Source organism: Tiliqua scincoides, chromosome 5 (genome assembly GCF_035046505.1).
Source record: "Tiliqua scincoides isolate rTilSci1 chromosome 5, rTilSci1.hap2, whole genome shotgun sequence".
Lineage (NCBI taxonomy): Eukaryota > Metazoa > Chordata > Lepidosauria > Squamata > Scincidae > Tiliqua > Tiliqua scincoides.
The window spans coordinates 69,821,090-69,845,481 of NC_089825.1; the positions used below are offsets into that span (position 1 = coordinate 69,821,090).

At 42.1% G+C, this 24,392-nt stretch overlaps 2 protein-coding genes across 9 annotated transcripts in view; one reads left to right on the top strand and one right to left on the bottom strand.

Annotated features, from left to right (window-relative positions):
• On the top strand, positions 1 to 21,113 carry ZNF830 (zinc finger protein 830). The gene is made up of 10 exons (XM_066627987.1): positions 1 to 199; positions 1,944 to 2,043; positions 2,491 to 2,608; positions 4,657 to 4,690; positions 10,290 to 10,537; positions 11,328 to 11,415; positions 11,984 to 12,047; positions 16,808 to 16,888; positions 18,240 to 18,316; positions 20,739 to 21,113. Exons 1-10 carry the CDS (start codon positions 69 to 71, stop codon positions 20,920 to 20,922), a joined length of 1,125 nt encoding a protein of 374 aa, XP_066484084.1. The 5' UTR covers positions 1 to 68; the 3' UTR covers positions 20,923 to 21,113.
• Positions 14,883 to 24,392, bottom strand: part of LOC136651510 (poly(rC)-binding protein 3-like) — a 116,461-nt gene continuing 106,951 nt past the window's right edge. For 4 of the 8 annotated variants that reach the window (XM_066627986.1, XM_066627978.1, XM_066627979.1 and 1 more), the window contains exon 13: positions 23,528 to 24,392. This exon is cut by the window's right edge. Coding sequence is in view for 2 of the 8 variants with exons in the window: in XM_066627983.1 (XP_066484080.1) it covers positions 17,590 to 17,650 (61 nt within the window). In the remaining 6 variants the exon portion in view is untranslated. Of the gene's footprint in view, positions 17,651 to 23,527 lie in introns of those variants that run through there. The other 4 variants (XR_010794523.1, XM_066627984.1, XM_066627983.1 and 1 more) reach the window with 3 other exon arrangements.

Sequence of the window (24,392 nt, forward strand, 5' to 3'; positions counted from 1 at the left end):
GCCGCCACACTAGTGGCGTCATTGGCGGGGCGCCCGGTGAGACGGAAGGGTCGGGGGGCTCCCTCTTCATGGCGGCGTCGAGCTCGGGCGGGCAGCGGCGGCCGAAGGCGGTGGGGCAGGAGGAGCTGCGGCGGCTGATGCGGGAGAAGCAGCGCGAGACGGCGGGGAGAAAGAAGAAGGTCGACTCGCCCTTCGCCAAATATCCTGCCCCTCCCCTCCCCCCCGCCTGTCTCCGGGAGGCGAGGGCGCGTCCTGCCCGCCGCGCTGAGCGTGCTGTGCGGAGGCGCGGCCTGTCTGCGCGCGGCGTCCTGTGCTCGGTGGACGAGCGTCCAGGGAGCCCCACAAGCAGACGGGGAGGCCCGTCTCGACTCCTAGCGCGGGCCTGGTTCTCGCAGCCCAGCGGGGCCAGGCCTGCCTGTGCCTCTCCCTCCCAGGTCCTCCCCGGCCCCACCTCCCACCGCCCTCCCTCCGCCTGGTCCTCCCCGGCCTCTCTCTCCGCCCGCAGCCTCAGGCACACCTCTGGGTGGGCGCGCTGGGTGAGGCGGATTGTGGCCGTGGGGCGAACCTCCACAGGAAGAGGAGGCGCCTCCAGCAGTTAGTAGTCGAGGTGGAGCCTCCTCCCCCCCCCCCGCTGCAAAGCTGGCTTGTCGAGCTTCCCCTCCTTTTCCATGCGCTCTCCCTGAAGCCTCCTGAGCATGCGCAGTGCGCCTTGTCAGTGGTCAGAAACTGATGGTGTGCCGGGACAACCGTGCCAGTGTGCCCTGAGATGAAAAAGGTTGGAAACCGCTGCGCTAGCACCAGAACACACGCACCCAGCTCAAGGAGCAGGGGTGTGTGTTCTGGTGCTAGCGCAGCAGTTTCCAGCAGTGCTAGAACTGTCCAGGCACACAGTTTGATTTTTGACAACTGGCAAGGCACACCGTGGTGTTGGTAGGGGGCTCACCTCCCCCACTGATGACCCTCCCCAAACTCCTGTGGCACACCTGCGGACCATCCGTGGTTGAAAATTGCTGTGCTGGTGTATTAGTAACCATGGTTGTGGTTGTGTTGGGTCAGTAAGCAGTATTAATAAACTCCCTCTTAATCAGACCAGTGTTGCACCAGTATAACACTTTTTGTCATCAAGTAGTGTGGAAGGTGCCTTGATGTTGCACTAGTACAGGGGTGTCCAAACTTCTTGGCAGAAGGGCCACATCATCTCTCTGAAACTGTGTCAGGGGCTGGGGAGAAAATAATTTACATTTCAAATTTGAAAAAATTTTCATGTGAATGTATTAGAGATGGAACTTATATGAGTGAGAGAAGGTCTTGCAATATCTCAAGGCCTATAAAAGGCATTGCACAAAGCAAGGGCAGCCTTTCCTTTGCTGCTGCAGCATCACGAATGTGAAGCAGCAAGCAGTGGAGGAAGCCCTCGTTCTGCCGCTCATGCGAGAGGTCAAACAGTTGGCTGTCATGCTGACAGCAGTTGCATCAGGCCAGTGCAGGCTCTAGCAAGTCTCTGGATGGCCAGAGGCTCATTGGAGACTGGGAGCTCCCTGAGGACCTGATTGGGAGTCCTCGAGGGCCACAAGTGGCCCCAGGGGCAGCGTTTGGGCACCCTTGCACTAGTATAATACTTTTTGTTATCAAGTAGTGTCGAAGGTGCCTTGATTCAGGACAGCTGGCTTTGAACACTTCAGAGAGATTTCTTGACCATTGTTACCATTTCAGAAGCTCACATACACACTTGTAGCACCTCAAATATTGCATTTGAACTAACAGCATTTTTAAATACTGTAGCTAAAATGTATATTATTAAATATCAAGTGATTTTAAAAAAATATTTGGTGTGTATTGATGCAATGGTACCGCTCAAAATTATGTTCAAGAAGTTTTATAGCCTGGAATTACAGGTTTGAGGGGAAGAATAATTTTTGAATTTCCTTAACTTCAAACTCTACATATAACAGTTTGGGGAACTTAAACTGCTCTCTGTGTAATGTGCCTGTGAAAAATGAACTGTTGTGGCAAACGCATACTCTTGGGAAGCAGCACAAAGAGGTAAGAAGCAAGTCTGCTCTTTTGTGGTAATACTGTATGTACTTCAATACCTAGGCAGTCCCTTCAGTGTGTAGAAACCACTATCTTATTTTGATGTAGCCCTGTTTTGTTTGCATGCTGATAATCGCTTTGTGAACTACTTTTGTTGTAAAGCTGTATATAAATTTTCTTAATAATAAGAAGAAGATGAAGAACTCGACCATCTAAATTGTCTTATTAGCATGTCATGAAGAGCAAGGGAGGCTTCCAGCAACCACCTGCAGTCTAGGCTCTCATCCCCCTCACATCCCCCACTCTTTTACTGGGTTTGGATGCGCAGCTTAGTGGGGGCAAGACTGGTAGTTCTAGTCCATTACCACCAGCTTGTGAAAAAAAATACAAGTTTACATTCTATATTATAGTCTTTGGAAATTAACACTTTTTTTCCCCCCAAACTCTTTTCCTCAGAAACTTGCAGAATTAAAAGACCTTAAACAGGCAGTTCCTGGCCCTATTCCTAACACCACCTCTTCTCTCAAAAGAAAAACTGCAGAAGTACAATCTTCAAAACTAAAGAAAGTGAAAGGTATTGATGTTTTGTGTAAAGTTTGCTGGATTGAACCCTGTAAGTGTTTTATGGATCAATTTTCCTCCTCCACAGATTGAGTTTATATCAGCAGGTTTTTCATCCACAGATCTGGCTCAACCAGAGTCCTCCAAAACCAACTGGAGCTCTGCTCCAGAGGGCTTTTAAGGGGGCTTCTCCAGTCCTCCTAATGCCTTTTAAAGGCATAAAAAGTTCACTTCTGGTTTTGATGAAAAATAAAGGTGTTTTTTTTTCTAAGAGGCATTCTGAATTCTGCAGAGGCTGCAGGCGGATGCATGTGACCTCTGTGGGCAGTTGTGACCTTCAGAACAGCTCTGGTAGCATTTGGAGCTCAAGTAGACTCTAAAAACCACAGCTTTCGTTATCCGTGGTTTTGATTATCCTTGGGGGGGCAGTCTGGGAAAGGATCCCTCACGGATACAGAGGCACCATCTCTTTTCAAATACAGAATTGCTTGCTGGGCTTCTTGTAATACTATCCTTGCATCTGTGGTGTTTACAGAAGCAAACTTAGTGCTGACATGAGGATTATATTTCTGCAATTGTCATTGGGGTCCACTAGTAATTATTTAGGGCAGGGGTACCCAAACCCCGACCCTGGGGCCACTTGCGGCCCTTGAGGCCTCTTAATGCGGCCCTCAGGGAGCCCCCAGTCTCCGATGAGCCTCTGGCCCTCCGAAGATTTGTTGGAGCCCACACTGGCCTGATGCAACTGCCTTCAGTGTGAGGAGTGACTGTTTGACCTCTTGTGTGAGCTGTGGGATGAGGGCTCCCTCCAATGCTTGTTGTTTCATGTCTGTGATGCAGTAGCGGCAGCAAAGGAAAGGCCAGCCTTGCTTTGTGCAAGGCCATTTATAGGCCTTGAGCTATTGCAAGACCTTCATTCATTCATATAAATTCATCTTTAATACATTCATTTATGTAAATGTATGTAAATTTATTCAAATTTTAAATGTAAATTAATTCTTTTTTTCCCCGGCCCCCGACACAGTTCCAGAGAGCTGATATGGGCCTCCTGCCAAAAACTTTGGACATCCCTGATTTAGGGGGTGGTCACCAGCTTCTGCTGCATTAGCCTGTGAGATAGCCCTTGCTCTTTAAACCTCTGTCACATGCTGACAATATCGTGATATATTGTTCTCTACCTTTTCTAGCCTCAACTGGTTACGTTACCTTTAAAAGTAAAAGGAGAAGAAGAAGCAAAGATGTGATTACCTTAAAAGTTAATGAGGCCAGTTGAGTCTAGAAAAGGTTGAGAATCCAAGTAGTGTTTGCAGCTTGGATCATGAAGAAAAGGGTGGTGTGTGCAGCTGCTACAGAGCAGCTTTATAACTCTGAAGAGGGAAGAAGTGAATGTATCTGTGGGCAGATGTGCTTAATTCTGGGATGTCATCACTTTCTCTAGGTGAGCAAGTTAGTAACAAGTCATGAAGCTAAGTCCCAGTATGACCTCATTCTATTCATGTTTATGGGGTTGGAAATACTGATACAGATGTGCTAGTATAAGCAGGTTTCATTTCTTTGTAGTACTGGTGTTTTGTAAGCGTTTTATGAACTACTTTTTCCCCTCTTAAAAATTGGTCAGTCCTCAATTGTCAGAAAAAATCGCTTCAGCTGAATGTTGTAGCACACTCTTCTGTAGGAAATAGTAATTACAGAAGAATGTGCTGTTTTTTAGTACCTTTAAAGTCACCCCTTTAATATGTATATATGTTAAGTTCAGATCCTATAGGTTGCCAGGCCAGCAAAATTGTTAAGGGGTGGGCTGCCTTCAGTCAGAACCATAGTGTTGAACTGACTCGGCATCAGGAGCCTACTGGGTTATTGTGCTGAGGTATCACAGCAGCACAGGACTGCCACATCAAGAACCTGCCAATTACCATATGTGGTTTCATGTGAAATGGTTGTATGGCATGGATGTGAGTAGGGTGGAGAAGGAATGGGAGGTGCTTATTTGCATGCTTGGTTTTGTGGAAGTTTTTGTAAGAAAATTTGACACACAGTTCTGATAAATGTATCTTTTTTCAGGTACAAGTGACCATCCACAAACTGTCACATCTGGGTAAGGTGGAGTCTTTGGATAGCCACATTGTTTTCTTATTCTATGAAACAGACTTCATTTACTCCTCCACTGAGTAAATGAAGTCAGTCTGTTGAGAAAATGGCTCCATAACAAGGCTGGTTTGAATTGCTTTCACTTCCCTTGTGCCTGGCTGCTGGTGGCAGCTTCACTCACGCACTCACTCACTCATTCACGCACTCACTCTCTCTCAGCACACAGCTTCAGCTCAGCCCTTGCTTGGGCCAAGCAACAGCCACTCCCCATCCTGTACTACCAGCCTTATTTCTCAGCAGACGTTTTCAGAAAACTTTGCTTGGCGCTGGACAGGTCAGAGCTCCAGTCTGTGTGTTCAAAAAATGTGATCCTGCCTAATGAAAATTAAGAAGGTTGCTGAATACCAATTAAGGGCAAGTATCAGTGCTGGATCATTTGCAGAGATGGCAAGGAATTTTGCTCACCCTGCAGATCATGGAAGCACAATACTCAGAAGTAAGTCTTGCTATTTCAGTGGAACTTACTCCCAGGGGAATGTATAGGACTGCAGCCTGAGTAAACTTGTGTCCATGCATCAAAGCCTCCAGCCTGGGGGGGTGGGGTGCGTGAAAGGAAGGATTGAAGGCACTGAGCATGGTACAGTCTCTCAAGAGCTTCAAGTTGAGCATTCTTGATTTTTAAAAAGCGGTTTACTGGGAATTGAGTTTTCATGGAAAGGTGAAAAACATTTTATTTGCTCAACTTTGTGCTTTGGAAATTATACGGAACACATGTATTGCAGTGTTCTTCAGCTAACTGAAATTTTGGAGAGGAGATACAGTACAAGCAGTCCCACAAATCTGCAGATGCAGTTATCTGCTGATGGGGGACACATGCCCATTAAGGTAGTTTAGATCCTTACTGAGGTGAAATGGTTCTTGTTTTTACATTGTAAGCATTCAAACATATAGTGATGTGAAGGCAGCCTGAAGACTTGAAGAGATTCATGCAACACTAAGTCATTAAATTCCTACTTCCTGTTCGTGTTGATAGAGTCTCTTCAAGTATTCAGGCTGTGTTCACGTTGCTATACGCTCAAATACTTACAGTGAACTGTAAAAACTAGAACTTCTTCGCCTCAGTAAGGATCTAAACAATGTTAATGGGTAGGGGGCCACGGAGACAGGGTTCTCCCATATCTGTAGTTTCTGTATCTGTAGGCTGTGTGTGGAATGAATTCCCCGTCAATGGGGAGGGGTCCGGAAAGGGTCCCTGGTGGATACAGGGGTGCACCTGTATAACTCACAGATAATCACTTTGTGTTCTGCTTCCTGCTATTGTAAGAATATTTTCTGCCGTATGAAGAAGCTAAACAGCCTGAGTGAAACCATCTCTGTTTACTGTTAAGTCATTGAAAAGTCTCCTCTAAGTTCAGTGGGATTGGCTCACAAGGAAGTATGGCTAAGACTTAGAGGTGCATGGCAGCTCATGAGCATGTGCCTGTGTTCTCAGGATTAAGTCAGCTGAATCAGACCTATGAATGATGTCCAATTTAGCAGCTTTGTGATGCATCTTGAATGAATGCACATGTGTATTTGAAATCTCTCCTATTGAAGGATTCATAGAATATTCAGTTTGAGGAGATTGAAATGCTCCCTTCGTGCTGCTTTCAGTGGAACATAACTCTCATATGTAGGACTGCAGCACTCATGGCATTAATTCATTCACCTCTTTAGAATACAGGTTGAGCCTCATTATTCTTGGGTTCCTTCCAAGCACTGGATGGCAAAAAACTCACTATAGCAAATCAATTTAAAAAACAAAGTTTCTTTGCTCCAGTGATTTAAAAACAGCCTTGCTGACCTTTGTGATGTAAGATAAGAGTCATTAAGAAGACAATCCATCAATCAGTCCTCTTCCAAGCGCTTACAAGCTTCACTCAGCCCCTCCCTTCCCCAATGCAACGTGGTCATAAGAACAACCCTAGTGGATCAGGCCATAGGCCCATCTTGTCCAGCTTCCTGTATCTCACAGCGGCCCACCAAATGCCCCAGGGAGCACACCAGATAACAAGAGACCTCATCCTGTTGCCATCCCTTGCATCTGGCATTCTGACATAGCCCATTTCTAAAATCAGGAGATTGCACATACACATCATTGCTTGTAACCCATAATGGATTTTTCCTCCAGAAACTTGTCCAATCCCCTTTTAAAGGCATCCAGGCCAGATGCCATCACCACATCCTGTTGCAAGGAGTTCCACAGACCAACCACACGCTGAGTAAAGAAATATTTTCTTTGTTCTAACCCTCCCAACACTCAATTTTACTGGATGTCCCCTGGTTCTGGTGTTATGTGAGAGTGTAAAGAGCATCTCTATCCACTTTATCCTTCCCATGCATAATTTTGAATGTCTCAATCATGCCCCCCCTCAGGCGCCTCTTTTCTAGGCTGAAGAGGCCCAAACGCCGTAGCCTTTCCTCATAAGGAAGGTGCCCCAGCCCAGTAATCATCTTAGTTGTTCTCTTTTGCACCTTTTCCATTTCCACTATGTCTTTTTTGAGATGCGGCAACCAGAACTGGACACAATACTCCAGGTGTGGCCTTACCATCGATTTGTACAACGGCATTATAATATTAGCTGTTTTGTTCTCAATACCTTTTCTAATGATCCCAAGCATAGAATTGGCCTTCTTCACTGCCGCCACACGTTCGTCCTGTCCACCACCACCCCAAGATCTCTCTCCTGATCTGTCACAGACAGCTCAGAACCCATCAGCCTATATGTGAAGTTTTGATTTTTTGCCCCAATGTGCATGACTTTACACTTACTTACATTGAAGCGCATCTGCCATTTTGCTGCCCATTCTGCCAGTCTGGAGAGATCCTTCTGGAGCTCCTCACAATCACTTCTGGTCTTCACCACTCGGAAAAGTTTGGTGTCGTCTGCAAACTTTGCCACCTCACTGCTCACACCTGTCTCCAGGTCATTTATGAAGAGGTTGAAAAGCACCAGTCCCAGGACAGATCCTTGGGGCACACCGCTTTTCACTTCTCTCCATTGTGAAAATTGCCCATTGATACTCACTCTCTGTTTCCTGGTCTTCAACCAGTTCTCAATCCAGGAGAGGACCTGTCCTCTTAATTCCCTGACTGTGGAGTTTTTTCAGTAGCCTTTGGTGAGGGACCGTGTCAAACGCCTTCTGAAAGTCCAGATATATAATGTTTACAGGTTCTCCTGCATCCACATGCCTGTTGACCTTTTCAAAGAATTCTAAAAGGTTTGTGAGGCAAAACTTACCCTTGCAGAAGCCATGCTGATTCTCCCTCAGCAAGGCCTGTTCGTCTATGTGTTTTGAGATTCTATCTTTGATGAGGCATTCCACCATCTTACCCAGTATAGAAGTTAGGCTGGCCGGCCTATAGTTTCCCAGGTCCCCCCTCTTTCCCTTTTTAAAGATTGGTGTGACTTTTCTATCACCTTTCTTTCACGTGCTCAGGGGGAAGGGAGGGGTTGCCTGTAGAGAGAAGGATTGATGGATTGTCAGCCAGCTGTGCTGTCTCTCTCTCTCTCATTAAGGAGGCTATTGTTAAAGGACTGTTCAGTTTTTTAAACTGATTTTAAAGGGATGCATTTTTCCCCTTGTCCAGGGATCAGCACATTCCTTTTCATTTGCAGTGGCCATTCGTGTTGAGTCAAATCTGTGTATGAAAAATCTGTGTATAAATAGGCTGGACCTGTATCTTTTGAACAGATGCATCACCCAGTATAATGAGGGATGATGGACCTACTGTAGAGATAGTATGCACATTCTGCATCCTAGACACGCTTATGTTTCTTTTTAAAGAACAGAAAGGCAGCTTTAAAAAAATAAGAACAGATATGGTGGCCGCACCATCATTTAATAGTCCAGATAAGGGGCTGAATTTACAAAACTTCAAGGACCCTCTTCAGGCAAGATATCCTGCTAATTGGGTAAGAAGCACTTTTTTAAGTGGATGTCCTCTTTTTAGCAGGGGGAGAGTAACTGGCCCTCCTCACCCCAGCGGTGTCTTTTCTAGTGGCTGTGTCCCGGTGTTCTTTTGCATCTTTATAGATCGTGAACCCTTTTGGGACAGGGAGCCATTAGATATTTGATTTTTCTCTGTAAACTGCTTTGTGAACTTTTTTTATTGAAAAGCAGTATATAAATACTGTTAATAGTAATATGTTTAACAGAGTACACACTTCCAATATCTCCCTAACCATACTGGAAGCTGTTGCATCATATAACATAGCTACATTTGCCTTCTCTGAGGCATTAAATTTCTGACTTGTTACTTTATGCTGGATCAAGATTTGGTTAATTTCTCTATCATTTGCAGCTAATGAGTTCCTCGATAAGGACAAAGTGCTTATTTCTGGTCATCACCTGCTTTATGACATCACTTCCAGCCCCCCCCCCCCCCCGCAGGTGCCATGGATACTATTCAGCCCTCTGTATGAAATTAGTTTGACACCTCTGATCTAGGCACTGGTTCCATTCACTTGCATAATTTTTGGAGAAATATATTTTATGGAGTCCCTATTTTCAAGCAGCTCATCACGTAAAGGCAGCTGCCATAAGGAAGCCATTCAGAATTGACTCAAGTGGCTGCTTTTTGTGTTTACCAGTTCATTGTCATGTGTAATATTTTGTGATTGGAGATTAAGGGCGCAATCCTATCCAGCACAGGAGCGGCTGCTCCAAATGGCTACCGCTGGATCCTATGCTGGATCCAAGCAGACTGGAGTGTAGCAATGATGTGGGGAGCAAGCAAGACTCAAGAGTCCCGTTGCTTGATGTAAGGCATAATCACTACACTGGAGGACTCCTTGGGGGAAGGAAATATTTGTACCAATACCCCAAGTAAAGCCCCAGCCTACTCCATGGGGCTTCTTGAGTCTGCATCAGCAATTTCACTTGTGCAGACTTGAGAAGCCCCGTGTCAGGCTTTTGAGCCCAACATGAGGGATAGGATTTAGAGGAGGAGGCCTCCCCCAGTCCCACCCCTCCCACCCAGAAACTCCTCCCTTCACCCTCCACATGCCTCCCATACTGCTCAGCAATTACCTGCTTAATGGCAGCAGCTGGGGTCAATCTGTGGTGTCAGTGGGGCAGCGTAGGCCTCCCCGCTGATGCTGCTTCCTCTCTAGATGGTGCAAACTTGCCTTATGGCATGTTTGTGGCACCCACCACAGGCACTGGGGCTGCAGCACCAGTGGTAGGGCATTCTAGGATCAGGCTGTAAGTGCATTTGTAGTGTGTTTATCTTGGAACATTCAATGTTTTTCATGTATGTTGAATGTAATTCTAGTAACCAGTATTATTCTCCCCATACAACAGATCTGAGAAACTGTGTCTCAGAACAGCAATACCCTTTTATCCAGCCTTTTGGCTTGGGTATTGTGAGCTCAATTCAATGAATTGCATGATTGGTTTTGTGGAGGTTGCTATATGGCAAACATTTTTTGATCCTGATGGGAGTTCTGTAGTTTGTGAGGCAGAGTCCTGCCATTCAAGGTGGAAAGAACAAAATGGAAATTCCTCAGTTGGCTGTTCAGATTCTGACTGAATGTTTAAGTAATGTTTGTCTCTTTTCTTAGGCTGCCCAAAGATTTTTTTGGCAAAATTGAAGAAGGAGAAAGACTCTCATCGAAAGATTCAAAACATGGCATATTGCTAGGAGACTATGAGGAGGAGGAGGAGGAGGAGGAAGAAGAGGAAGAGATAGTAGAAAAAATTAAAGACAATGTCTGCAAGTCTCCTTTGTTACCTGTGGTTCAGAATGCAGCATCGACAGATCCTCCTCAGAAGGCTGAAATTGCTTCTGTTTTAGCATCTGGAAATTTGGGTATCTGTCACAGTAAAAAATGCATTTGAAAGACCTTTGAGGTGACATATAAGTCAGATGGCTAGCGTAATATTTATTTTGGAAAATACTATTGTTCCCCCTTATTATTTACTTAACTTTTGTATTAACATGTTGCTCCAACTAGTGTTTCACAGAATATCACAGCACATTCTGCTCGTTATACCAAATGAAAGCTTGTAACTTGCCATTGATGGAAGTAACGTGGGCTGCTGCTTATGCTACTCATCTCTTATATCTGGCAAAAATGATTTCAGTTTGATACTCCAGTATGATAGATGCAGTGTGACTGCTTCCAGCAGTTCTAGAGTTGTAGATGTTAAAAGTATAATTACATATGCACATTGCCAATTGTATATTAAAAAGTACTTTGGTTTCAGCAGTGATGAGCAGGATCTCTCAGTAGGCATGTCCATCCCCTGTTTGTTCTTAATGTGTAATACTTGGAAGCACATATCATTTCGCGACATGACTGGCAGCTTTTGATATACATATCATGCATGAATTTGTTTGCTCTTTTAAAACTATTTTAAGCTAGTGGTCATTACTTATAAGAATGTCTATATGCATCCTTAGTCAGAGGTACGTCCAGTGGGGCTTATTCCCAAGCGTGCATAGAATTGCAACCTTAATGTGTAATCTTTGTAGATTTAGTTGTGTGGTAGCAAATTCTCTTAAATTTGACATTGTGTATGGAAGTTCTTTGAAGTGTGGGTGTGAACCTAATACCATGTAGTGTAGTACACTTTTGTACTTTGTCTCCATTTTGCAGATTCCTTGGACAAAGCTGCAGCTACACCTCTGGTGTCCCATTCTGGCTCGATACAGAAAGCAGAAACACAAGAAAAGATTGTGGAGAGGTAAAGTATCTAGTGCAAATGTTATGTCTTGCATTCTTCTAGAGATAACATTTTATGCGTATCATCCCGACTGAGAAAAAAGTTCAATGTTCGTGGTTTCTCCTGTGGCCAACATGTGTTCCCAGTATATTTAGTGTATTGGTACTTAAGGAAAAGACACAGTCCAAGGAGATGAACCAGTACATCTAATTTTAAAAGTACTGTAAATGACTTTAGAATCAAGACCCCCTTACACAATTGACCTTTGGGAGACTCAGTGCTGTGGAAAATGAGAATCATATTCACTTAAGCCATTTCTGCCCAATATTGCATAAATGCACAGGGATCAATTTTGTACACCTGTGTGCTGGGCAGAAATGGATTTTAATCTGTTCTGGATCTTGGGGTCATGGAATATGTAAAACTTTCCTGTAGAAACGAAATTACAGGTTACTTTTGTTCTCCCCGTTGCCATTCTGAAGATGACACTACGTTTTAATATTCCTTTTGCTGTCATACTGTTTCAGAAGAATTAAAAACGGATGCAGTCAGTAATAGCTTATGATAAGCTATCATCTTAACATTTTAGGAGAGAAAACACTGCGGAGGCATTACCAGAGGGATTTTTTGATGATCCTGAAGTGGATGCAAAGGCAAGTGAGGCTTGTTCTGATACTTTCAGCTAACGTTAATTACATGTGAGGAATTAATCCAGCTAGCTGAGATTGCAGTAACTGACTAACAGATTTACATAATCATTGAAATGCTTCTTAATGTCTAACAGTAAATGATGTGGTAAAACTGCAGCAGTTTCTGTGTAACCATTAGCAGCTGAGTTTGAGTAGGCTTGTTTTGAGTGTCTCTGGTGCCGTGATACTTGAACAAGTTGAGATGTTTCTGAATTCTCTGTATGAGATCAGGATTTCTTATGGCTGTGCCTCTGGGTGTATTGACACAGCATTGAGTAATTAGATTTTTGAAAAGCTTGTGCCGCCTTCCTGTCTTTATTCCTAGCTTAATAGTGTTGTTTCTTCTGTCCTTCAGTAGATTCTGCAGGTTGGCTTGTTTGGGCATGTGGGGTGGGTGATGGTCAGTACTGTAACAATGGTTGGTAAGAAATGGCCCTTGGAAACAATGATGGGGCTTACTTATGAGCTAATCCTCTTAATGGAGGCAATGCTTGCAATCCAACCTCTGCCTATAATCAGTGCCCTTTACCTTCCTCTCATTTTCTCAGCAACAGTACAGCTGTGCAGAGACTGTTGGAGACCTTTGTGAGCGCTCACTCACTAGACCTGTTATAGCCATTTTCTCACCCTCAGCAAGGACAGCTAACTTTACTTGCTAGGAGATCTCTCCCAGCCCTAACTATGCTTATTGTTTTATCTCTTGAAAACCCTTCCCTTCAGAACTTTGGCAAATGTTTGTAGTCTGAACTGTCCATCTCCTCCCAGGTGTTGGGTATATTATTGAATAATGTTTTCCTGGGAGCCCCCTTAGGTCACATTCAGCCACAATATCTTCATTTCACAAATCTTGCCCAGATTGTACCTTAAATCATTCTTTTCTAGATTACCTAGTCATTGGGATTGGGCATGGGTTTAAAATGAGGCTAGGTTTCCTGTAAAGATCCAAGTTTGCTGGCTACTTGTCAGTTACAGGCAGGTCAGTGTGTATTTGGCAAATTCCATGCAAGGACGACAAAAATGTAGGAATTCAGTACCTTGAGAATATCTCTCAAGTTTCAAGTCCTTATGGTTGCAAAGCATGTGTAGAATGTCTAATGCAGTTACAGAGGGATGATTCAGTCAGATTTCTTTGTGCCTAGAACTTGCATAGTTTCTTGTTATTGTGACTAGCAAGATGCAGAATAAACAAATACATAATTTATATAGGTCACCAGTTTCTCATGAAAGTGTTTTTTAAAATGCAGAGTAACTATTCTTTCATCTGTCATGTACAGTTCCTAGCATATAGTTAGCAATAAAATGCTCAGTCATATGCACTTTATGAATTGAAGATATGAAGATATTTCGTGAAGCAAAGAGATGAAGGCCAAATGAAGTGACAGAACTCTAGGTTTTAATGTCTTCAGATTGCAAGCAAGGGATTGTTTTTAATGCTCTCATGTGTACAAAGACAAAATATCTTTCTGCATGTAGAAAGATAGTACATCGGGGATAGGTTTAGCATAGCCTTCTACTGATATTCTATCTTACTACGTACAGGAAACTTGGAGAAAAAAGTTCCACATCTATGGACTGAAGTAGAACCAGTCTCCCACCACCTACGTAGTATGTGGAATGGACTGCACAACTGGCTGGTAGAAATGTCTAACAAAATCTAGTGAGGTCTGCTGCTCACACCCTATTGATCTGAATGAAAGTTGAGCAAGGGCACAGCGATGCTGTTAGTTCTTATAGTTTTGCTATGTCTGCTTCAGAGCTCTTAATTTTGCATAATTCATATTGAGTTCAATGAGATTTGCATAGGAGAACTTCTTCCTAGCTGGTGCCCTTCATTTTTCATGTGTCTGTCTCAATGTTCTTGATGCCTAACGCTTCACTGACAAGCTCAGGAAGAGAGCCAGTGCAAAGACATTGTTAGCGCAGTACAGTGGGATCCCCTCTTCATCCACTGGGTTCTCTCTACAATCAAATCACTTTACAATGGGCACTCTGCAGAAGATCAGGGTTCATTATACAATCGTTCACTTTATTATGGGCTCATGATTGCTGTCAACAGGATAAGCCAAACAGCGATGCGGTGTAATCATTTGGTAGCATCTCAGCCAATAGCAGCATTTTTAACACCATAGACTGTGTGTATGGAGGAAAGGATACAACTTCCTTTGTGTTTTATAACACAGGCCAACAAAACTTTTCAATTGCCAAGGATGTTTGAACAAATTTAGCATATTTTTGGGAATCCAAAAATGGCATCTGTTTTGCTCTCGATGGTGGCTCTCGATTGGGGGGGTATGGCATAGCCATCTTATGCCAATTCAAGCAGCTTCCTTATGAGAAAGCCACCATGGTTTCATATGAGGAAGCTGCTTTGACTCGTCATATAAAGTGTCTATACCGTACCACCAAGAGCCTTTTGGTCAAAACTGATGCCATTTTTTGATTTGTCACCCAAAGATAGGTCTAACTTTTATGACAACAAATTGTGTGTCGGCCTGTGTAATTACAGCATTGTGTAAACTGATAACCATAACCCTTAAGACCATTAATAAGCATCTCTTAATTCACCTCTTAGGGAGGGAAATAGGTCTCTTCTGTGGCAGAAACTTCAACTTCTGAGGCCTTTGAATGAATTACCAATAAACAATGTGTTATTGGATCCAAACTACAGTATTTGCACGATACAATGGTGTCTCTGGAATGGATTACCATTGTAAAGTGGGAGTCCACTGTAGTTTCATTCTGTTGAAGGGACAAATGTTTTGGAAGCTATCTTGTTATTGGAAGAAAGCATCTGAGGCTACTGAGCAAGCATGCAATATAACTTTTTGTTCTCTTTTATTATAAGAGGTGTAATGCATTTTTAAAAGACAGACCATAGTACACAGCAAAGGTATTCAGTCTAATTATGACAGAAACAACTGCAGTGAACAAAATAAAGAAATGACTAGTGAAACGTATATGGGAAATTACTTTGAAATACTTTCCATACTGTTATAATATAGTACAATTAATCATATAGAAGTAATGCACATAGATGACTTGCTTTTACATGGACAAAATGCATCTTTGGGGGTGGGGGAACCCAACAATCAATGCACGAACTATAGAGATAGGGTCAAGGTCTCACAAATAATTCTAAGGACCCTTATTTTTGTCCAATTGCATTATTCATCCTGTAAGTATAATAAAGATAGGTTACCAGACATTACTAGCTTTCTGGCTTGTTATAGCTTTTGAGAATGCCAAGTTTACGACGTTGGCAACCTAAAGATGCTCTTTATATTTTAAACTCAGTAATGAAGTGGGGCAGTCTAATGTCCTATTTCACTGCTGAATTTAAAACATGAAGAGTTCATCCCTGCGTTGCCAGCTTTGCAAACTTGCTTCTCCCTAAAGCTATAATAAGGTCCATGTTTTCCTACCTATTTTCCCTTGGTTCAGTTGTCTTCCTCCCTTCCCTGCTTGATCCGCAAGGATAACTTCAGACATACTGGTGGCGGGGGGGAGGGGAGAGAGAGACAAGAGCTAGGGGAACAGGGAGAGTGAGATGCCACAGCTGTCTTGTCTGTATTGCAATGATGGAATCTCTGGACCACAAATTGGCAATCCTAGAGAACCAATCTGCAGATTAGTCTGTTGTGAGCATGGCGTTCTACCAGGTACTGTATTATCCAGTTGATTTTGATTTATGCATAGAGGAGGATCAGTTTCTCCTTTGATTCTTGATATTGAAAGTATACCTCAGAGCTGCTATGGTGGCTGAGTTGAGACGCCCTTGATTAAAATCTGCCTCTAGCCATGAGTTCGCTAGGTTCCCATAGGCAAGTCTCGCTCTCTCGCCTTCAGTCTCTCTTTGCCTCCCAAGTCTTCAATATTAAGGCTATATTGACCATGCCTTCAGGATAAACTGTAAGGAGCTTTTGAAACAATCTCAAGGGAGGTATGAATGCTGTAAGTTAATTTTCTGCCACTGCAACATGCAGGAGGGAGTATTCTGGTGCCTTGCTATACTTGAAAGTTTGTGGCAGGTACAAGTGCCCTCCCCAGCTCTCTGCTTCTTTGTATTGTATCACTACTGGCATTTTTTGTAGCAATGGAAAAGTTCCCTATTTAAAGGAGATACTGGTTTTTGTTTATAGTTAGTCAGAGACCATTTCTCCCTCATGCAAGTAGATAATGTCTTTAGTCCATTTCAGTTTCATTCATTTTAGCTAATTCTTTCTAATGCAGAAATTAGCATTTTATTTACTTTGAATAACACAAGACCACAAGATGTGGAGACCACAAGATTTTTGGTATCCAACCTTAGAGCAAAGTAATTGAGATATTGCTGAAACTACCGATGCTGTAACTTTCTGTGGTGCTGATGGCTCACAAGCTCCACATTCCATGATATTGAGAATAATTAATACAAACTGTTTACACTGCTAGATATCATGTTCTTGTTGGTATCTTAAATATTTTGCTCTAGCCAACACCCTCTGTTATTCCTCGGTCTGTACTTAAAACCTAGTTAAATTCAAGTTGGTAGGATGTGAATTGGAATGAGAATTTTTTTAAAAATAAAGTAGCTTTGAATTGTCTGATGAGTCACTTGCTCTACAGTATTGGCAATAGAACTTTTCTTTGACGGCAGTGTGAAATAGATGCAAAGCCAATGGTGGAATTAGAACTGTTAGTGTGAACAGCCCTTCATGAACAGTGAGGCCTTGCTTGTTCCCTAGGTGCGAAAGGTTGATGCACCCAAGGATCAGATGGACAAAGAATGGGACGAGTTCCAGAAAGCCATACGACAAGTCAACACAGTAAGTTAGTGCCCCAGTTGCTTGCAAATGCCTCTAAATGCCAAACTGGAACTTGGCAGAGTGATGTTAAAGGTATATTTCCTTGCCTGATCTAGTGTTGGTTAAATGTATTCTATAAAGTAACTGTAATAGATGACACTAGGGAAAAATAATTGTAATGATGACTGCTCCTTTTGCAGTTTGGCTCTTGAAAATATTCTATTGGTGTATTTTTGTATAAATGCTACAGATTGTATAACATCTGTAAGGCTTGATTGCAGGCTTCTGTCAGTTTCTCACTTGTTTAACTGTGGTGCATTTTATTGATAAAAGCTTATGTATTGGAATTATGTCTAATTCTAAGAATCTCTATCTGTGGCAAGAGTTTTCTAGTTTTGAAATTCAGCATTGTTCTGTTATTTCATTATTGGGAGATTTTCCTCATATCTCCTGTTGGTTATATCTATAGTCCTCTATGACTACAGGTATTATTGAGGTTTAGTATATTCCATGGTGGCCTCCAGCAGCTTCATTTTGTGCCGTCTTGGTTTTGCTTTCAACAGGATGTTTGTGGAAAATTTCCCATAAATGAATTGTTGAGAGAAAACTATCATAAAGCAACTGTTGTCCTTTTCTGAAAAGCAGTCAGTGCTATAGACATGGCAGATGTTCATACAGATCAGTGGTGGACATAGTTTGTGATGCGCAAGAGCTCCTCTTGGTTACATGTTGACCAGTGGCTGCACGGCATCCCCCAGACATTCAACTTTGAGAAAGTATATGCTGCAAGAAATAACAGGTTAAAATATATTTTGAAAACCAGAGGAAATGTTTAATAAATTAAGCAACGTTCCTAAATCTGATTTTCGTCATCGCGTTGCTCAAATTGCTACAGCAGCCTAAGATCTTTTTGTTTAGTGCTTGGCTTTATCAGTTTCAAAATGTTATACTATGATGAGCCACCGAAGACAGCTCCTTTTCTTTCAGTGGCTGTAAAGATAATAGGAGCAGGTTGCAGAAGTGCACAGTATGTCCCTAAAGTGAATTTCACCTCATTTCTGCCTTAAGCATGGTTAAGATCTGGTTAATCTTAAGGATCCTTCTTGGCCAGGAATTTAATATGCTTAACTATGGTGAGACAGCCTGATTAGCTCTGTTACTGTGCCAATGAATCTCAATGTCAGTGGCCTCTTTTTTTAAAAAAAGCTGGAGGTGAGAAAGTACTCAATCCTGTGGTAAGCTCCTGATTTTTTTTTTTTCTGTGGTTAAAAGAATGTTCACTCTCTTGAGTAGGAAGGCCTTACTCCACAGAATTGATTTTAAAATTAGTCTTGTATCTTATTTTGGAAAATGATGAACTTTTTGGAATTAGATTTCAGAAGCTATAGTAGCTGAAGAAGATGAGGAAGGGCGACTTGATCGTCAGATTGGAGAAATTGATGAGCAGATGTAAGTAGATAAAACCTATAAATTTTTTTTTAAAGGGTGATACATTTTAAATAACTTTGCAACAGCATAATTTGCCCAAAATGTATGTCTTGTTTTTGATTTGGCCAATGCATGTGCATGTGCTTTTTCAGTCATAGCTGTCTTACATGGAAAGTGATAACCCCATTGTTTTGGAATTAGATTTCAGAAGCTATAATAACTGAAGAAGATGAAGAAGAATGACTTCCTTCAGGGTCATGTGTTTTGTCCTTAAATAAAGAACTCAACATTTGGGTGACACAAATTCTGAAATTTGCATATATCATGCATAGAATCAGCACAGAGCTTTGCTTGTGGCACCTAAAAGGCAATCTAATTTCTTATAGCTTAAGCATTCATGAACTATCCAGCAGGTTCTTTTGCTTCTAGATTTCACCAGGCATTGATCACACATTTTCAAGAATTTATTTGCAATAATAAAGGTTAGAAATGTATTTTTTAAAAGAGATTGTTCTTCTTCAGCCATCGCATTCCGCATCTGTTCTGGACCTCCATGGAATTGCTCCTCAAACACAGCAAGTTATTATATGAAATTAAGTGAAAGAATTTTAGGTAGATCCTATGGTTTCATTTCTTGAGGCATCTATGAATATTTGGCACAGTTATAAATTTCTGGTAGACTATTTTTAGAAATCCTGTTCTCTACAGGTATACTTCCGTGCAATAGCTAAGATGTTCACATGACTTGCAGGCAGTTTGTCACTTCCATAACTTTTTATCAGTTTGGTTTGAAGGAGTGAAAGGCCAACTTTCAAATTAATTTTGGGTGTGGCTTTTTCATATCTGACTCCAACAGGAAATGTATGAGTCCTAGACCAAAATGCAATCATTTTGTCTTGTCAGACTCATCAGCCACCCAAATACTTCAGTCTTGCCACTTCTCACCCTGTAGTCTATAGCTTAAGCACACCCTTAAGTGGAAGATGCAGTAACTTCTCCTAAAAGAATGTAAATAAAACTAGCACTGTGGAAGGTTGTCCTTTATATCTCCAGTTTTGATGTGTATATTAAAATTAGAGTAGTCAGAAAGCAGCTACACACTGCATGGGATACCCCTTAAGCCAGTGATTTTTCAACCTTTTTCATCTCGTGGCACAGTGGCAAGGCACTAAAATGGTCAAGGCACACCATCAGCTTTTTGACAATTGACAAGGCACACTGTGCTGTCAGTGGGGGCTCACATCTCCTAATGGTTCTATTGATAAATGACCCTCTCCCAAATTCCCGCGGCACACTTGTGGACCATTCGTGGCACACCAGTGTGCCACAGCACCGTGGTTGAAAATGGCTGCCTTAAGGTCTTGTCCATGCAGCTGTTGGTGAATTTATTTTCCATCCCGTAGCAAACCAACTTGGTCAGAAGAGTCTTAAGTATGGTACATCTTCAGCTTTAGTTGCCAGCTCTCAATGACATTTGTGTTCCATAAAATATTTTACAGCTTACAGCTCAATGATTTGCCAGATTTCTGTTTCTTCAGTGTTCAATGAACACAGACAAAATTTGTGATTGAATTTGTTATGTATTCAGTTTTCCTGCCTTCTGTGCATGACTTAGAAGTACCAATCAAAGTAGAAGCATATTCATATAGCATGCACAACTGAACCGAGATTAGAATAGTTATGAATAATTTCTCTGTACATACAATTTATATGTAGTTTTTGAGAGTAGAACACCCAGAAAAGATGCAAAATATTGTCTCGCTCCAAGTATTTTATAGTATTTATTGCTTTGCAACTTGTTCTGGGGAGCCTTTGGAAGGAGTTGCATGGCTCCTGAGGGACAAGATGTGTCCACCTTGACTTATCTTGAAAGGGAACTTGCCCACTACTCTTCCCTTTTTGGGCTGCATGAGTGTTGGGTGTTTTCTGAACTTGCATGTGGTCGATGGTGGTACCCAGCATGCCAGGCCAGTACTTCATATGAACTGTGTATGCAACAAATGTGCCCCAGAGTCTTCTACAATGCTCAGGGAATCTGTGAGACATGCAGGCATTCCTTAGCAGAAAAGTGTTTTCTGAAGATAGAACTTCTGATAGAACTTCCTTAAGATGACAGAAGTAGCCATGCAGCTATGGTTTCCCAGGCGTGCCATAAATACCCCCCACCCCATGGCAGAAAAAGCTATTTGACAAGTAGTTGGAGCTGTGTATGTTTTAACTAATCATGATATTAAGTTATGGACATTTGGGCACTTTAAGATATGTCATAGGTTTGAACTGACCACATAATTGCATGTTGAGAAGCCACAGTTCTTACAAAGCCATACATGAGATCAGTTTATTGAAAGATTCTGTGATTTCCAATGCACTGCCTCATCTGATGGCAGCAGAGAACTGCAAGTGGGAGAAAAGAGCAAATTAATTAGTTTTTATCTTGCCCTAGTGAATGCTTCCGCCGTGTGGAACAGCTGCGTGACCGGCAAGAAGTTATGAAAGACAAGCTGAAGGAAGCCATGAGACTAAGAGTCACACACGCCAAAGACGATGAAGACATTGGGAGTGATGATGAAGGGGAATTGCAGGACTTGCTGTCTCAAGATTGGAGGGCAAAAGGAACTTTGTTGTAGCACCCTGGCAAAGTGAAAATAATGGTATTGATCAGCTGCTCTTCCATTAAAGTACAGGATTTAAAGAATCCTGTAGGTGTGTGTTAACTGTAAATATTTATGTCTAAGAATAGAAAAAAGCAAATGTAAAAAGTTGTAAATTTATAAAGTGTGTTTTATAAAGCCAGTTGTAGTTTTCCTAATAAAATCCACTGAGGAAAATTTGCTCATGCATTTAGCATTGCCTATGTTTCATCAGGAGTACATCATCAAAGTTCTTGTTTTCTTTGCAAGCTGATGTAAGTGTGAGCCAAGCAATTGGGACCATATTGCCATATTAAGCAGGGATGCGAGACTAGGGCTGGGAGCAAGAGAGTTGCTTAGACTCCGTCAAGCAGCTTATACTAGTGCTGTAGACTTTAAATCTTTGTACCCTACTGCAAGCTATCTTTTAAACTCCTTTATTTCAAAAGTGATTTGCAGTTTGGCATGCAAATTGCAAATCACTTCTGGAAAAAGGAAGAAGTATTGAAGTATGCTCTTTGAGGAAAACAAGTATCACAGAATCAGTTATTATGGTTCTGCTGATCTTGGTCTGGGTTAAAAATTGTATACAAGCTTTCCTGTATTGCATTTTGAAACCTTAGATTTAGTGATTGCTAACTTCATCCCTTAAGTCAGTGGTTCCCAAACTTGTTTGACTGGCAGCTCCCTTGACCTATTGGGCTGGGGCTGGGGCTCCCCATTGGGGCTACAATGCATTGTATAGAGAAGCAGGTTTTTTTTGTGATGATGCTGCAGCTCCCTTGATTGGTTTCTGTGGCTCCCTTGGGAGCCACAGCTCACAGTTTGGGAGCCCCTGCCTTAAGTAATACATCTGACTTTGACCAGCTCCTGTGATCCCTAAATTCTTTTTATCAGCGGATTTCTAACTGCTTAGTTATAGATAGATGCTCGTTAATTTATATAATTTATATGTATTATAAGTTACAGTAAAAACCCAAAATTCAATCAGAACTAGTTATAGCTAGTCAAAAGAAGAAGCTCTGAACCATCTTCAGAGATCTTGGTTCTCACTAGTAAAACTACTGTACCAATACACACAGTGCTTTCTAGTTTTGACCAAACTAGGGTCCCAACAGCAGTTAGAAGCTACTATAGGAACTAGCTTATAAAATACTTTTGCATAACTTTTATGGTGCTTAATTTGAGCTTGTAAGTATTTACAAGACATCTACAAATTTTAATGCTCAACTTCTTTCTTAGCCTGCATTCCAGTAACAGTTTCTATATATCTGTTACATTCAGACTTTTTCTCAGTTAACCCAAATGCAGCCATAATAATAATAAGCAAAATGCTGGGCAGCTCAATCCTGAGCTGCCCAGAGCTCCGAGGCTCGGTGGCTCCACAGAGGGCTCCCGCTGGATCCTGCGCCTCCCGCACTACCACGGGAGGCTCCTCGGGAGAAGGGGACATTCGTCCCCTTCCCTCGAGTAAGGGAAGCAGCCCTGCAATGGGGCTACTCACTTTAGCAGCAACCAAAAAGTCGGCACTAAAGTAAGGGCACTGGTGTAGGGTGCACAGCCCTCCACGAGTGCCTTGGATCCTGAGGAGCTCAGCTCCGCAGATCGGCCTCTCCCTGGACACGCTTCCCCCACGCCCCCGCCTCCTGTTCCGCAGCCCAGCAGACCGCGGAGCTGCGGAACCCGGGCAACTGCTGCACGCTAGCCCAGCAGTTGAGGTCCGGCGGTGAGCCCCACAAATGTGCCTTATGGCATGTTTGTGACTGTGGTCCGTGCTGCGGAGCCTTGCCGCAGACCTCAGGATTATACTCTAAGTCTGGCAAAAATAAAAATGTAACTCCTTTCTTAAATGATATTGCTGAGAACCTTGCTAGCCATTTGGAATGCACATTTCAATAAAACCTTTCCTCTGGGGGGAAAAAGTGACTTGATTGTGGTACATATGCTTGTGCCAGTTTTAGCACTGAATATGTTTTGGATTGAATATTTCCTAGCTAAAATGCCTTAAACCAAGCAGCTATGTTGTAGTTTAATATGGTGCTAGCTGATGTGAATGACAGCTGAAGTAATGATCTTTAAACCTGTAACTTACCTCTGAATACTTCTTCAGACCTATATATTTGAGGATATGTGTTGGCATCCAGAGGGTTACAGATCCTACTGAAGGGACTTGCAGTAGCCCAGTAAAAATGTAGACTTTTTTCTTTACATACCAGATTACAATGTCATATCACATGGCTTTTGAAATTCCCCTTAAGAGTAGGTTGCTAATGTGGCACAGTAGACTGCTCTCTGAGAAACCCAAGGCTAAAGACACCATTCAGTTCATGAGGGGGCACTGTATGATCTCCTCTTCCTGAAAAATGAACCTCTTGCACTCATGGTATTGTATCTGAAAGGCCATAAGTTTCCATACATAGGATGCATGTATGTGCAAAAATGGAAGCTTTAAAACCAGGCTGCATGAGGAGGCTGTTGTATATTGTTTTCTAACAGGTGGGTGATCGTGTAGTAGCTGTGTAGATCTGCTCCTAAGATGCTAATCAATTTGATTTTACAATATCATGTTAAATGATAATGCTCTTTCCCAATAAGCACATAATTTCAGTTAGGTCAAACTTTTAATTGTGAATGCAAAACAAGCCACATGTCTGAACTCATTGGTGACAAGTCACAAAAATAGTGCTTTAAATGACAAATCAACATCTTGGTTACAAACAAGATTAAAATCACAGCAGCTGTATGTATGCACAAAGCTATGATGTAGCTTTCAAAGTCAGATTTGTTTTATTTATAAAACAGCTTATTTAATTTGTCAGTCTATACTGAATATACAGTGGTTTAAAATACCAATAGCCCATGCTTCATACAGACTAGGCAGAGCATGAACATCTACAAAAAAAGTTTTTTAAAAAATTCCTTTGCTGTATATTGTTGAGCGTTAAGATTGTTAAACCAGAACAGTAATGGAAGCAACACAGGAGTTAGGAAGCACAGTTGCTTAAAGAGTAAAAGTATTTATTTTGAGATCTCATAATAATAAAGTTAGAAATGGCAGCTATTTCCTCTGTCGATTAGTCCATAGAAAGCATTGTCTCATGGGGCTTTGGAAAAGTCCTGTCAGACAGCGCATGCCCTAGAGCATGCTGGGACACATTACAGAGCCCCGAGGCCAGTTACTTCTGAAGAGAGCCTGAAATGCAGGAACAAAAATCGGGTGGGTGTGACAAAAAATGAAAACCAATGGAAAAAACTCACCATTCAAGAATAACACAAGTACCAGCAGCATTGATTAGCATTTCAATTCAAGCAATTTTTCTCACATTTTTGTTTACTTCAGTTATAAAAACAGTTACAGTAGTTCTGAACATTTTACAGCAGGTTTCTAGAACTGTTAGCTAACCCAAGGTACCTTGACAGTATTTCCAGTTTTTCCCCTTTCAGTATATATACAAACAAGGAGATCA

Excerpts from the sequence above, each read along its gene's own strand:
- ZNF830 (XM_066627987.1), top strand. The coding sequence starts at position 69 with ATGGCGGCGTCGAGCTCGGGCGGGCAGCGGCGGCCGAAGGCGGTGGGG. Across the intron at positions 4,691-10,289 it reads CCACAAACTGTCACATCTGG|GCTGCCCAAAGATTTTTTTG; the intron begins GTAAGGTGGAGT and ends CTCTTTTCTTAG. Across the intron at positions 12,048-16,807 it reads ATCCTGAAGTGGATGCAAAG|GTGCGAAAGGTTGATGCACC; the intron begins GCAAGTGAGGCT and ends CTTGTTCCCTAG.